At 37.1% G+C, this 14,941-nt stretch overlaps 3 protein-coding genes across 4 annotated transcripts; 1 reads left to right on the top strand and 2 right to left on the bottom strand.

Moving 5' to 3' along the window:
- Positions 1–362: 362 nt before the first annotated feature.
- Positions 363–4,912, bottom strand: gtpbp6 (GTP binding protein 6 (putative)). Of its 2 annotated transcripts, none has more exons than XM_058777738.1 (10): positions 4,298–4,912; positions 4,086–4,223; positions 3,935–4,005; positions 3,558–3,688; positions 2,953–3,023; positions 2,692–2,850; positions 2,404–2,612; positions 2,174–2,322; positions 1,977–2,037; positions 363–511 (listed from the first exon to the last, which is right to left on the bottom strand). In XM_058777738.1, exons 1-10 carry the CDS (start codon positions 4,728–4,730, stop codon positions 500–502), a joined length of 1,434 nt encoding a protein of 477 aa, XP_058633721.1. In that variant the 5' UTR covers positions 4,731–4,912; the 3' UTR covers positions 363–499. The 2 variants fall into 2 exon arrangements, with proteins under 2 accessions (XP_058633721.1, XP_058633720.1); XM_058777737.1 differs by having other exon boundaries at positions 372–511; positions 1,885–2,037.
- A 165-nt stretch (positions 4,913–5,077) lies between these two features.
- nit2 (nitrilase family, member 2) lies at positions 5,078–8,301 on the top strand. Its single transcript, XM_058777769.1, has 10 exons — positions 5,078–5,222; positions 5,662–5,780; positions 5,918–6,038; positions 6,121–6,209; positions 6,746–6,839; positions 7,127–7,201; positions 7,284–7,362; positions 7,435–7,533; positions 7,618–7,673; positions 7,808–8,301. The coding sequence occupies exons 1-10, from the start codon at positions 5,195–5,197 to the stop codon at positions 7,900–7,902; spliced, it is 855 nt and encodes a 284-aa protein (XP_058633752.1). The 5' UTR covers positions 5,078–5,194; the 3' UTR covers positions 7,903–8,301.
- An 846-nt stretch (positions 8,302–9,147) lies between these two features.
- On the bottom strand, positions 9,148–10,859 carry LOC131541819 (ICOS ligand-like). The gene is made up of 5 exons (XM_058777768.1): positions 10,577–10,859; positions 10,104–10,442; positions 9,714–9,998; positions 9,361–9,519; positions 9,148–9,286 (listed from the first exon to the last, which is right to left on the bottom strand). The coding sequence occupies exons 1-5, from the start codon at positions 10,635–10,637 to the stop codon at positions 9,207–9,209; spliced, it is 924 nt and encodes a 307-aa protein (XP_058633751.1). The 5' UTR covers positions 10,638–10,859; the 3' UTR covers positions 9,148–9,206.
- Positions 10,860–14,941: the final 4,082 nt, after the last annotated feature.

Here is a 14,941-nt window from a genome sequence, read left to right as displayed (position 1 = left end):
ATATGTGAAGTCTTTGTCACATGTGAAGGAATCATTTGGGTCACAAACCCAAGGTTTACAAACTTAGCGTGTTTTCTAGTGATCTAAAGTGTATTCAGACTAATGCCTAAATGAGATAATGTGCAATATCCAATCCTCAGTATGTTTACATGTGCCTTTTACTGTATAATTCTGCTTGATCAAGCCTTGAGAATTAAAACAAACATTTTTTGACGGACATGTATTTTCTAACAATATTGTTTATATTAACACAAATCGACTTCGTTTCTCATTGTCTGATTTTATTGTATTAAAACATTGGTTTTGAGATATTTGAAATACACTATTTATAAGACAAATAAAGAGTGTGGAAATTATTTTGGATGATATCACTCTGGCGGTCTACTAGGTGACCTGAAACAGTTTCCTGTAGCGGCCATATGCAGCTTGGCTAATGATGACCTTGACATTGGCGGTGCAGTCGTCTCCCACATCATCTACTGCCTGAACCGTCGCCTCCTTATACAGCCAGCTGTGAAGGGAAAAGGGCACCAAATTAAAAAGTCTGTGGATAAGTTAATATATACAGATGCTGGTCATATAATTAGAATATCATCAAAAAGTTGATTTATTTCACTAACTCCATTCAAAAAGTGAAACTTGTATATTATATTCATTCATTACACACAGACTGATATATTTCAAATGTTTATTTCTTTTAATTTTGATGATTATAACTGACAACTAAGGAAAATCCCAAATTCAGTATCTCAGAAAATTAGAATATTACTTAAGACCAATACAAAGAAAGGATTTTTAGAAATCTTGGCCAACTGAAAAGTATGAGCATGTACAGCACTCAATACTTAGTTGGGGCTCCTTTTGCCTGAATTACTGCAGCAATGCGGCGTGGCATGGAGTCGATCAGTCTGTGGCACTGCTCAGGTGTTATGAAAGCCCAGGTTGCTCTGATAGTGGCCTTCAGCTCTTCTGCATCGTTGGGTCTGGCATATCGCATCTTCCTCTTCACAATACCCCATAGATTTTCTATGGGGTTAAGGTCAGGCGAGTTTGCTGGCCAATTAAGAACAGGGATACCATGATCTTTAAATCAGATACTGGTTGCTTTGGCAGTGTGTGCAGGTGTCCTGTTGGAAAATGAAATCTGCATCTCCATAAAGCTTCTGACGCTGTCTGTTGTTCAAGAGTGGCTTGACACAAGGAATGCGACAGCTGAAAACCATGTCTTGCATACGTCTGTGCGTAGTGGTTCTTGAAGCACTGACTCCAGCTGCAGTCCACTCTTTGTGAATCTCCCCCACATTTTTGAATGTGTTTTGTTTCACAATCCTCTCCAGGGTGCGGTTATCCCTATTGCTTGTACACTTTTTTTGTCTACCACATCTTTTCCTTCCCTTCGCCTCTCTATTAATGTGCTTGGACACAGAGCTCTGTGAACAGCCAGCCTCTTTTGCAATGACCTTTTGTGTCTTGCCCTCCTTGTGCAACGTGTCAATGGTCGTCTTTTGGACAACTGTCAAGTCAGCAGTCTTCCCCATGATTGTGTAGCCTACAGAACTGAGAGACCATTTAAAGGCCTTTGCAGGTGTTTTGAGTTAATTAGCTGATTAGAGTGTGGCACCAGGTGTCTTCAATATTGAACCTTTTCACAATATTCTAATTTTCTGAGATACTGAATTTGGGATTTTCCTTAGTTGTCAGTTATAATCATCAAAATTAAAAGAAATAAACATTTGAAATATATCAGTCTGTGTGTAATGAATGAATATAATATACAAGTTTCACTTATTGAATGGAATTAGTGAAATAAATCAACTTTTTGATGATATTCTAATTATATGACCAGCACCTGTATTCCCTTAATAATTTTTACATAAAACTTACGCTAACTGAGGGCTGTTGAGCTGCACTTTAATGGTCATTATTTGTTTGGCGGTATACTTAACAACAGCTTCTTCAATCTTTTCTTTCAATACCTCCAGTCCATGCTGTTTCAGAGCTGATATAGGAATAACCTCAGGATCACTGACCTCATATCTATGGAAAATGTATAAAACATTTATTTTTCTAAAAAAATAATGTGATTGGTGTTTGGGCGTGTTATGTTTGAAAGTATTAGTTGCTAAATTAAATTGGGAAACAAATGACACAAATCAGGAAAAAGATGTCTCACCCTTCAGTGAGGTCAATCTTATTGTGCACCTCTATGATGGAGTTCAATAGTTTTTCTGGAATCTGTAGATTCTTTAGTACATTCAGTACATTGACCTTTTGATTCACAGTTTCTGGATGACTGATGTCTCTCACGTGAATTATGAGGTCCTGCAAAAGGAGAGGGTGTTAAAACATTTCTATAACTACTAAAAATGAAAAGCTTTTTAGTGTTGTGTCTTGGGTACATACAGAATGTGTTACATCCTCCAGCGTGGCAGAGAAAGAGTCGATAAGCTGGTGAGGGAGCTGGGACAAGAAGCCAATGGTGTCAACATAAAGTACAGTCATGTGACTTGGCAGCTGTCCTGCATGTACTGTAACATCCAGGGTGGCAAAGAGCTGATCTTTAGGCTGGAGACCAGCATCTCCAGTCAGTGCTTTAATCAGGGTTGTTTTACCTTTAGAAGCAAAGACTGTTAATGTATTTCTTACAATCTCATACAATAGTTTAACAGTTAATATTTATCCAAACCTCACCACAGTTAGTGTAGCCCATGACAGAGACGATGGGAAAGTCTCTGTGTTTGCGCTGGGAGCGCAGCAGGTGCCTCTTCCTCCTAAGTCGCTCCAGGGCTGATTGGATCTTTAGCTCTCGCTCCTTCAACAATCGCTGCTGCATTTCAAACAAGGTTTCACCTGTAAATATATTTTAGTTCCAGTTAAACATAATAAACCATGGACTTAAAAATGACCCTAGATTAAACGTTTCAAGTGTGACAAGCCCATTTTATTCCTTACCTGAGCCCATAATGTACCTTGAGCCGCCACCTTGCTGGTCTAAGTTAGCGACTTCATTTCTCAGGCGTGATCTTATGTGTTCAAAGAACAAAAATATGTTGATAAATCCGTGTTAACACTAAATGGTGTTTATTTATTATTGAGATATAAAAGCAATTATATCACACTAATACAAGTAACACTGAACAAAATAAAACTCAACAGGGCCATCAACTTTCATTGTGTTGAAAATTATAATGCCATTCAAAAGTTTATATTTTATTTTAATTTATTAAGAAATCAATACTTTCATTGATCAAAAGTGGTAATAACGTAATTTATAATGTTGACGACTGGAGTAATGGCTGCTGAAAAATCAGCTATATTCCATTACATGAATTACATTTTAAAATGTATTAAAATATAAAACAGTTATTTTAAATTGTATATTTTAAAATATTTATTTACCATATTTACGACCAAATAAATACAGCCATGGAGAGCATTAGAATCTTCTTTAAAAATAGTACCAACTTCAAACTTTTGTACTGTAGTGTTTGCTAGGAAAAAAATGTTGATTTCATCAGGAAACAATATAGATTCTGAAAATAACTTACATAATTTACCTGAGCAAGGGAATCTCTGCCAAAGAGATTTGCAATTTGGCCTCTTTTGTTCTAGCATTACAGCGAAAAATATGCAGAACAAGTGAGTATCTATCAAGAACCTTTACTCCCCAGGCTTCCTGCAATTCTTTCTGAAACAGAAGTATAACATTGCATGTTTCTTATAAAAAATGACTAACACTTTAATTACGACTATATTCAAAGTAGATAGTAGAAAGTACTATAGCCACAGTGAATCTAGTAATATTTTTAGAAATTATATAGATTCTTCATGAATCATAATAGTCAAAATAGATTTTCATAATCTTTTGTGCACACGTTTTAAAACCCTTTGAAGTGAATTGAAGAAATCACAGTAAAATGCTATGAATACTCACTTCTGAGGCAGCTGAAAGACGTTCCACGTTCACAAAAACAGCTGTGACCTCAGGAGTAGCTCTGATCTTTTCTTAGAAATATTACAGAACAGAAAAACATGTCAATTTGTGACTAAAATACCTATTTATTTAAAAGCAGTAAGCTATATACCTGTAAGTGCCTGGAAGTTTCCCTTGCCAAAAATTCTTTTCTTCTCTGGTGTCTTGGTGGAGACGATGATCTTATCAACAACACTCCAGTTGTACAAAGTGTTCACCAGACCCACAGCTTCTTCCATCTGAAGTGCCGCTGTCAAAGGAACACCTTTGTATTATGTAAAACGTCACATTTATCCAGTGATTAAAATCAGTGTATACTTTTACCTGTGGTCAGATATTGCTTTCTGCTGCCCCATTTCACATCAGGATGCACAATGAAGACCCTGTGTTCTTCTTCACTGATACCTGTGGGGATCTGCTGCTGGAACAGCTCCTCTATTTCTGCCTCATCGATTTCATCCTCTTCTTCTATACTTTTGTTATCTGTGTTGTGAATTTTGCTCTTGAACATGCAAGCTGTCAAAGACAAAGTCCTTGCTGGCAGAACTGGAACTGCAACCCCAGCTCTTAAATTTTGTCTTGGACATGGTAACGTGGTAACAACTAATTTTGAGGTACACTGAGAAAATCTGATTGGTTTACATGTAGCAAAAGACATGTACCTTCTACCAAGCACATGTTCTGCACATACTTTTCTCCATGCATATCTACACAAAAACACATGGTTGGTCAGGACACTGATGTTGTTGAGATTCATTTGCTCAGGTTTTGGTTACAATAATTTAACCAACGTCGTTAGTAGAAACGTTTAGCGCACTCTAGAGAGAAATCAACAAGAAAAACATTTATTTTACAGTACAACTAACTTGGTATATCAGCATGTTTTGATACGTCTTCCTCTCTTGTGTTTAACACGGGCGTTAGTTCAGCTGCGCCACCGGTAGGATAGGTGCGGTATTACTTTTTGTTCTAGTATTTTTGTTAATACACGTTTATTTTAACTCCATGTATTTTATTATATTAGAATCAAACTGAGAAGAAATTGTAGTATGCATGCTTTGTAAAACGGTTTAACATATGTTCCACAGAGAGAGAGAGCGAGAGAGAGAGAGAGAGAGAGAGACGGTCCAACCGAGGACTTTTATTTTGAATGTATTTTAGTGGGCGGAGATCGACCTACATTACTAGTACTGTACTGTGTGTATTACAAGCATTATATCAATGTCTGGTATCTTTAAGGCAATGTCGAGTGAGTATATTTTTTTATATTAGAGTGTTACAATGTTCAGATCATGTTTTTTTTAACATCATGATCACATTATCTAAACGTAGCATATTAAATGCTTGATTTCACTTTGCGTTAAGCAGCCCACACTGTCAAGTTGTGGATTAATTAAATGTGAAATGTTTGAACCTAAAAACAGATATCATTTTGTTAATGTTTTGACTGCAGATGTGGTTCATACAGATCATGTTTTGACTGTGCATTTAACTTAAATCACACAAAAATACAGTGGAACAAAAACATGTTTTTGTTTTGACTGCATCTCCTTTGACAAAAGTACAAAAGTGCAGAGAGTCCCAAAACAAAATCCAGCAAAGGAGGCTGCTGGTTAAAAGTTGAAAGTGTTGTGAATCATTGATCCTGCAGCAACTAATAAACAAACAATTGATCTTCTGTCCCCTAGAGTTTCGTCTGGCTGTGGTTCAGTTACATGTGTCAAAGATCAAGGCGGACAACTTGGGAAGAGCACAAACACTTGTGAAGGAGGCTGCAGGACAAGGTGCAAAAGTTGTAGTGTTACCTGTGAGTATTACATTTTCAATCTTAAGTTGTATGATACTTACCAGTGTTGCATAATGTATGTGGTTTGGCCACTATGTCAGTATTAGTTTATATAAAAATATACAATTTAATAATCCATGATCCATGTTTGTTTGCAGGAGTGCTTCAACTCCCCTTATGGAACCGGGTTCTTTGCTGAGTATGCGGAGAAGATCCCAGGAGAGTCCACACAGGTGTTGTCGGAGGCAGCCAAGAAGTGTGGGGTCTATTTAGTTGGCGGTGAGACCCTCAAAACCAGCATGTAAGTGTGTTCGATGCCATTCATTTCTGTCTCCCTTACATGATTGTGTCTTTGTTGTAGGTTCCATTCCTGAGGAGGATGGAGGAAAGCTCTATAACAGCTGCTCAGTTTTTGGACCTGATGGAAAGCTGCTTGTCAAACACAGGAAAGTAAGTGACAGTAAAGACATTTTTTGTTAAATAAGATTTCTACTTCAAATAAATGCTGTTCTTTTGGACTTTCAGTTTATCAAGGAATATTGAAATTTTTCAAATCAGTTTCAAAATATTAAGAAGCAGAACTGAAATCAACAATGATTAAATGAAATGTTTCTTGAGCTCCAAATCAGCATATTAGAATGATTTCTGAAGGATCATGTGACACTGAAGATTGGAGAAAAATTCAGCTTTACCAATACAGGAATAAATGATATTTTCACAATATTTAGTATTTAATATTTCATCATATTAGTGTTTTTACTGTATTTTGATCAAATAAATGCAGTCTTGGTCACACTTGGACTTCTTTAAAAACATTTTAAAAATCTTACCGACCCCTACACTTTTGAACAGTTGTGTATATAGATATATTGTAGATACATATTTCAGGATGTATTAACAAGCATTTGAGTAAACAGTTTGGCTTATGTAGAAAAAATGACTCAACTTTTATGCATTTATACTCTTTTATCTTCATTTCCAATCAGATTCATCTTTTTGATATTGATGTACCAGGGAAAATACGGTTTCAGGAGTCTGAAACACTACATCCGGGAAACAGTTTATCCATGTTTGAAACCCGTGAGTGTGTATTACAGAAATCTTGTCCATGTTATCAAGGAATCAACAACAATAATCTTTTTAAAGATAACAATCTTTAAAAAAAACACTAATGATTTAATAACGCTGTTGTAATCTTTAGCAAAGTGTTTTATTTTTCATTTATCTTGGAGAAACAGGACCATAACAGGAGCTTAACGATTGCCTTTAGAATTGGCCAGAATATAAATATTGGTGCATTACCAATTTTACCTTTATTTTTGCTCTCTCCAAATGTGAAATCATACAGTTTATGTATGTCTTTGCAGCATTTTGTAAAGTAGGTGTGGGAATATGTTATGACATCAGGTTTGCAGAGCTTGCACAGATCTATGCTAAGAAAGGTAAGAATTACAATGTATAATTTTGTCAATGTAATGATGTAGGCATACTTCAAATGATTTCCTCATGTATCTGACTATGTAGGTTGCCAGCTTTTGGTATATCCTGGTGCCTTCAATATGACCACAGGTCCAGCTCACTGGGAGCTGCTGCAGAGGGGGAGGTCAGTATCCCAGACCACCTAGAGTCACTGTTCCCCAGGCCTGCTGTAAGACAGTTTGTGTCCTTTTCACAGGGCAGTAGATAATCAGGTATATGTGGCCACTGCTTCACCAGCAAGAGATGAGAGCGCCAGCTATGTGGCCTGGGGTCACAGCTCTGTGGTTAACCCTTGGTCAGTGCTTTCTATCTCATTAATGACAGGTTATGCATACACTTGCATGGGTTACTATGATAACTGTGCCTTCTTTCCATGCAGGGGGGAGGTAATTGCCAAAGCTGGATCAGAGGAATCTGTTGTATATGCTGACATAGGTATATTTCAGTGTTTTACATTTACTTAAATTGAGTAATTTGAGGCATATAAATGCCTCATTCATTCATTCAAATTGTGAGCTATAGAGCCAGTTGGGCATAACGCAAACATACTCTTCCTCTTCTGCTTGTAGACCTGCAGTATTTGGCTGATGTGCGCCAGCAGATCCCAATCACCACACAGCGACGGAATGATCTATATAGTGTTAACAGTGTTCAAGAGGGCTGAACTCTCATTCACACAAAGCACTGCAGTGGACATTAAGTCTTGATTTAAGACAGACTAAGTCAGCACTTTGTGTTAGACACAGGTCTTCATCAATGTAATGTTTGGCATCGCACAACAAAGATGTTTTAATTCTTGTGAACAAGTGCCTCACAATTAGCATTCGTTTGATGATTCTCTTACAATGGAAATTATATTTGGAATCGATAAAAGAAGTGGTGAGAACAGTGGACAGTTATGCCTGGGCAGGTAAAGTGCTGCATCAGTGTGAGAAAAATATTAAGCATGATATTATGTTGTTAATATTATCAAGTGATTTCCAAATCAAAATAATTGTATTTTCATTTCCACTGTATTAATTCCAAAAGAGATTAAAATATTATCTGAAAAATATTTACTTCATATTAAGTTACCTCTAGTTTGTTTTCTACCGATTATTCCAGAATACCAGTTTATATATATATATATATATATATATGAATAAATATGAACTATTAGGAATAATTAGGAAGTAATGTGTGTTACCACAGAGCAAAGACATTTTAATTATTGACAAACAAGTGCCTCACTGTGCCTACAATTGTATGTACAATACAGTTCTGAATTCTGTCTCCCTTAGGTCTTATATTTACAATGACTTTTCCAATACTATAGATAGAACAGTGAACTATTACACAGCGATTAAGAGGAGAAGAAAATGAGATGTTAAAAATGTATTTTTGCCACATTCAGTGTGGCTGCATATATTTTAATTTTATTTAGTCTCAACAGCACCCCTTAACGCATAGCAGAGAGAATGACATGACAGTGGAATATATGACTAATACAGTAACTCCTCTGCATTTGTGCTCCAGCCTGTCTAACTACTTCAGGTTAAACAGGTAAAGTTATGAAAGTTGTTTTGAGCTCTTTCTCAACAACATAGCATGTTGTGGAAATTTATCATGGTCTAAAATGTAGATGTTTAAAATGGTACAGCAAGAGTGTGTGTGTAACATGTCTAAATACTTCATAAGAAAGAGTGCTTGAGCTGTTTATCTCTGTATTTTGAATATAGATACATTAATATTCTTTGACCTGCTTTATTCTATTATGCTCAATTGCAGGTCTTTTGTTTAGACAACTGTATGGAAAAAGCAGGATATTTAATGAAAGAAAAGCATAAACCAGTGGCCTCGAAAGAAGTCTGTACCATCTCAAGCTGATTCATCCTCTGAAATTAAACTGTGAATCACTTCAAGTCAATCACAATTAATAAGAATTACATAAGTCAGTCGTATCAACCCAGAATGCCTTTCCAAACCATGTTACACATCAGTCTCAGAAAGGGAAGCCCATTTCTCCAAATCGAACACGATCATGTCAGTGTCCTCGCAACACGAATCATCTGCAACACAAAGGAATGATTGTCAAATAACAAATTCACACAGTTAGATCAGTAAATAAACAGGACTTTGGCACCTCCACATCTGTGTCGCTTTCTTTTTTGATCTCGGTCCCATTTCTTCTGGAATCTCAGAGAGGTAGCCACCAGCAAGAAAACAACCACACACAGAGCAGCGCTGAAGACCCACATGTACTCTGACAGCCGTCTCTTCGAAGTACTTGACAAAACACCAACTGACCACATGCAAAAATCACATAGTCTTCATATTTTTAATCATTGTATGGCTTTATTAGCTGTACACTTCCAGCTAAATCAAGTTTTGACTATCGTGTTCTTCATGTTACAGGACATCTACTTGTTTTACATTTTATCTGACGTATGCAAAAATAAAACCCACCAACATTATTGCAACTGACGAGATACTTACAGTTTGTTGCTGTTAAAGTTTCATTCAGCAGCTTGTTTTCTATGACACAGGATACGGTAGTGTCTGCTGAGATGTTGATAGATAGGACACTTGTGATGTTGAAGAGTTCAGACTGAGGTAAAGTATTCATATATGTTGTGACTGATGTTTTTGGAGGACGCTGTGTGTGGTTGACAAGCCAGTAGATGGATGGAGCAGGAAATCCGCCTAGAGAGTTGCAAAATAATCTGGTTTCTTTGCCGTCCACTCCATTCGCTCTCAATAGAGTAGGATGGCTGAAATGACCTGCAAATAAATAGAATGAATGCAAAATAAGCATCAGGAAAAAAAAAAAGTCAAAGTCAAAAAAAGTCATAGCTAGTATGGTTGCATTAAATATTTGATCCTTACCTGCTATGGTGAGACAGACGGTGGAAACCAGAGAGCTTCTATTATGACCAAGAAGCTTAAGATTAAAACTGTAATTGAATGCATCTGATAAATGTATATCATGTAACTCCATGGAGAAATCTCCAGTGTTTGGGGCAAAAGATGACACGGTAGTCCGGATACTTTGGGACACATTTTGCATCTCCACTTGTCCCTCCATCCAGACTGCTGTGTGAATTATTTCCATTCCTCTTCTCCATTCAGATGAGATGTGGAGGGAGGTCAAATTTTCCAAGCCATTATAAACACAAGGAAGAATGGCATGCTCCCCAATCACTCCTACTATGTGTTTATCATCAGCTGAATTGTAAGAGATCAAATGTAATTCTTGAATTTTTAGTATAGCCTAGTGTACACAACATAATCTTTCAAACCAGAAGAGTCAACTGAGATGAAACTAATTCAACTTATTAAAACACACCCACAGGACTTACCTTGTACTGAGACAACACTTGAGACACGAAGTAGCAAAACAACGAAACAAGTATCTTTCATCGCTTAAAGATAGTCATGTGACCGATTTGTGTAAAAGTGCACCTTAGATAAGGAGACAGATACAGCGAACTGCTATCACACCGCTATGAAACTGCAGTCATGTTAATTCATTGTTGGATCAAACGTTTGGGCTGTGCCCAAAACCAAAATGACATGTCAAACTTCCTACATGCAAAGACCTGTCTAGTTACCGTTGGCTCTATAGTCAAATGAATTTCACTTCCTGGTGATGTTAAGAAAGTGTAAAGAAAAGCCAAGCCAAACAAATAAATAAATAATAATAATAATAAAAATTCTCTCTCTCTCATGTATTACAAAAGCCGTCAGAGGCTGTGTCACATAATTTAACCATACTTAATTTAAACGACTCAAGTTTACAATTTTTTCAAAGTACATGAGTTATTTATAAATTAGATGCTTAAAATAATAATTCTTAAAATATTTGATGAAAAATGCCTGTAACAGGTTTCTGTGGATTGTTTTAAAGATACTTGATGCTTAGATTATAGATTATGTAACTATTATACAGGATGGCCGAAATGATAAATGTTAAAAAAAGAGAAAATACCAATTTATTTATGCAACACAGACTGTACAGATTGTTCTTTTTAAAAATACCATCATCTAGTGGACTTTTCCAGGAAATTAGTATATCATGTAAATAGCAACTGTTTTATAACTAATTTTGAAAAGTACATTCATGTATAAGATTATGTGGTTGTTTTTAAGAAGGGCAAAAGCAAAGAAGGGTAAGTCAAAGTTTAAATGAAAAGAAAGGGTCTAAAACAATGTGAATAGAAAGGTGTCAGTAAAAAATAATGTGGGGTATGGGTAAGGTTGGGCATTGTTTGAAGTTTAATGATTCCAATTCTTGTCAATTCCTAATTTCAATTCCAATAAGGAAATAAATAAATAAATAAGCAATCTTAGATATCATCTTATGGCAAAATATTGTACAGTTAGCTGAATACTATGAATGAAACTCAACAGGCTAAAGAACACTTACACAAGGATGTGTGTGCAGCAGAGAAAACTATGTTGTAGTATGTTATAATAACAAAGGTGGACCCCAGGCACATTTTCGGTAGGACAAAAAAGAGCTTTTCATTTAACATGTTAACCAATACCTAGGCTTGGGAATCCAAAATCTATTCCAATTCTGTTATAGGATGCTTAAGGTCAGGAATAGTCTACTTGTTATAAAATTAAAATTTGGATTCCTCTTATTGATTCCTTTGTGCGCATTTTAATATGACTTTAAACCATTCAAGCACAAGAAGACCCGTGCTCTGTTTTCTGTACTGCACACATAGGGGCGTAGCCATCATTTCAGAAATGAGGTTGGAGAAAAATGTAAAAAAAGAAGAAAAAAAACCTTTTGTCTAATTGACAGGCTTTATTTTTTCTTATGTCTTTTAATTGGCTATGAAATTAAATACTGTCACGAATCCGGTCTATGAACTTCCATTCACTCACCACCAGAGGTCACCCGCTCACCACATGGACTCTCACACTACACCAGGGTTCCTCAAATCTTTCCCTGGAGGGCCAATCTGCTGCAGAGTTTAGCTCCAACCCTGTTTAAACTCACCTATCTGTGATTTTCTAATGATCTTGAAGACTCTGATTAGCACGCTCAGGTGTGTTTGATTAGGGTTAGAGCTAAACTCTGCAGGAGTGGGCCAGATTTGAGGATGCCTGCACTACACAGACTGACTCATGTCGTGATCAGCACTGCTGCTGTTGTATCAGTCAGTGGTTAGATCAGCGTAGCAGTCAAAAATGGGACAAGGGAAGTCACGTATGGGACAAATCAATTAAACCCAAAATACGGGACGTCCCGGCTAATACGGGAAAGTTGGCAACCCTAGTTACACTATACCCTGAACTACATTTCCCATCATCCACTGCACTGATTACACACACACAGCTGAATGCCATCAGACATGCTTTATAAGCCTTGGACTTCCTCTTTCAGATCGCCGAGTATTGTTTAGCGCAGGGTTTCCCAATCCTGCTCCTGGCGATCGACTGTCCTGCAAAGTTCAGCTCCAACTCTAATCAAACACACGAAGCAACTAATTAAGGTCTTCAGGATCGCTTGAAAATTAAAGGCAGGTGTGTTTGATTAGAGTTGGAGCTGAACTTTGCAGGACAGTCGATCGTCCAGAGCAGGATTGGGCACCCCTGGTTTACCGTATATCACTCTTCTAGCTAGCTACACTACGGAGCCATTCCAAGTTTCTAGTTCCAGTTCTAGTCTGTCTAGTCATTTGGTGTTGCCTTGTTGTCTGTTTCCTGATCTTCTGCCTGTGTATCTTGGATTAACCCTTTGCCTGCTGTTTCGGACTCTGTTTGCACCTCGCCTGGACTATTGCTCGTGTTATTGGATTACCCCTCATGTCAAGCCCTCTGGATATTGTTCGCCGATCGTAGACCCACGCTAGCCCTAGGAATATTCTTTGCCTTGTCTGTGATTTACATGTGTTATCTGACCCTTGCCTGTTTCTTGACCTTGCCTTGGTAATTAAAGCCTTGCATATGGATCCGCATGTCTCACATCTCGTTCGCCCCGTAACAAATACACTGCTGGACGATAACCAATCATTTGTATTCTATAATATTTTTTTCTGTATTTTCCTAATGACAATTTTAGGATTGGTTTATACAAACCCATAATAAGGCAGAATAGTTTCTATGCTGTAATACATGTTATGTCAATTAGCACTGCATTATTCTATATAAATATTACCTCGAAATGACCTTTATTTTTTGCTACAGCGATAGCAGGATGCCTTTGTCCATATTAGGGATTTCCTGCACATCATAAGTTATTATATACTACTTCTACTAGGCCGTTTTGGACTTTCCACGGCCACAAACCCTGTACATGCAGCAGTTTCAGAAGTGATATATATCCCACCACATCCCTCATATAAATACGGGATTCACTTTGGAAATAGCTTGTTTGTAATCAGGGCAAGTTGCTTAGCCTATATCCACTGCGTCAATGGCATTAAAGTATTTCAATTTAGTTTAAAAATCGCTCCTCTTTATAACAAGGATCACGTAACATATGTTGTGTTTTTCTGTTTATACCTTTCTCTTGTTATAGCGCCTAAACCAGTTTTGATATGTAAAAAATCCCACGGCACACCACTAAGCATTGTAATATATATATATATTATATATATAGAAAGGGGAATATATACAGTGGTGTGAAAAAGTGTTGGCCCCCTTCCTGATTTTTACAATTTTTGCATATTTGTCACACTTAAAAGATTCAGATCATCAAACAAATTTTAATATTACACAAAGATAATGCAAGTAAATACAAAATGCAGTTTTTAAATGATGATTTCATTTATTAAGGGAAAAAAGCTGTCTAAACCTACCTGGCCCTGTGTGAAAAAGTGCTTGCCCCCTCCTATTAAATCATGAAAGAACTGTGATTAACCACATTATTTTAGAAAGCCGAGTTAAATTTCACTAGCCAAACCCAGGCCTGATTACTGCCAGACCTGTTGAATCAAGAAATCACTTAAATAGAACCTGTCTGACAAAGTGAAGCATGTTTAAAGAGCAACACATCATTCCGCGATCTTAAGAAATTCATAAACAGATGAGAAACAAAATAGTTTACATGTATCAGTCTGGAAAGGGTTATAAAGCCATTTCTAAGGCTTTGGGACTCCAGCAAACCATGGTCAGAGCCATTATCCACAAATGGAGAAAACTTGGAACAGTGGTGAACTTTCCCAGGAGTGGACGGCCTACCAAAATTACTCCAAGAGCACAAAGACGAATCATCCAGGAGATCATAAAAGAACCCAGAACAACATCTAAAGAACTGCAGGCCTCACTTGCCTCAATTAAGGTCAGTGTTCATGATTCAATAATAAGAAAGAGACTGGGCAAAAACAGCATCCATGGGAGAGTTCCAAGGCAAAAACCACTGCTGACCAAAAAGAACACAAAGGCTTGTCTCACATTTGGCAAAAAATATCTTGATTATCCCCAAGACTTTTGGGCAAATATTCTGTGGACTGATGCGACAAAAGTTGAACTTTTTGGAAGGTGTGTGTCCCGTTACATCTGGCGTAAAACCAACACAGCATTTCATAAAAAGAACATCATACCAACAGTCAAACATGGTGGTGGTAGTGTGATGGTCTGGGGCTGCTTTGCAGCTTCAGAACCTGGATGACTTGCCATAATTGATGGAACCATGAATTCTGCACTCTATCAGAAAATCCTGAAGGAGAATGTCCGGCCATCTGTTCGTGACCTCAAGCTCAAGCGCA

This window comes from Onychostoma macrolepis, chromosome 06 (genome assembly GCF_012432095.1).
Source record: "Onychostoma macrolepis isolate SWU-2019 chromosome 06, ASM1243209v1, whole genome shotgun sequence".
NCBI lineage: Eukaryota > Metazoa > Chordata > Actinopteri > Cypriniformes > Cyprinidae > Onychostoma > Onychostoma macrolepis.
The sequence above is the reverse complement of the archived record's forward strand: the minus strand, read 5'-3'. Positions and strand labels throughout refer to the sequence as shown.

What these genes read in the sequence shown, in the direction of transcription:
- gtpbp6 (XM_058777737.1), bottom strand. Translation starts at nt 4,730, where the DNA reads ATGAATCTCAACAACATCAGTGTCCTGACCAACCATGTGTTTTTGTGT. An exon ending in GTCTTTCAGCTGCCTCAGAA is followed by an intron (nt 3,689 to 3,934) that starts GTGAGTATTCAT and finishes CTTCTGTTTCAG; the next exon opens with AAAGAATTGCAGGAAGCCTG. An exon ending in TGGAGGATGTAACACATTCT is followed by an intron (nt 2,323 to 2,403) that starts GTATGTACCCAA and finishes CTCCTTTTGCAG; the next exon opens with GACCTCATAATTCACGTGAG.
- nit2 (XM_058777769.1), top strand. Translation starts at nt 5,195, where the DNA reads ATGTCTGGTATCTTTAAGGCAATGTCGA. An exon ending in TTTATCCATGTTTGAAACCC is followed by an intron (nt 6,840 to 7,126) that starts GTGAGTGTGTAT and finishes ATGTCTTTGCAG; the next exon opens with CATTTTGTAAAGTAGGTGTG. An exon ending in AGCTCTGTGGTTAACCCTTG is followed by an intron (nt 7,534 to 7,617) that starts GTCAGTGCTTTC and finishes CTTTCCATGCAG; the next exon opens with GGGGGAGGTAATTGCCAAAG.
- LOC131541819 (XM_058777768.1), bottom strand. Translation starts at nt 10,637, where the DNA reads ATGAAAGATACTTGTTTCGTTGTTTTGCTACTTCGTGTCTCAAGTGTT. An exon ending in AAGTGTTGTCTCAGTACAAG is followed by an intron (nt 10,443 to 10,576) that starts GTAAGTCCTGTG and finishes CTTACAATTCAG; the next exon opens with CTGATGATAAACACATAGTA. An exon ending in CGTCTGTCTCACCATAGCAG is followed by an intron (nt 9,999 to 10,103) that starts GTAAGGATCAAA and finishes ATTTATTTGCAG; the next exon opens with GTCATTTCAGCCATCCTACT.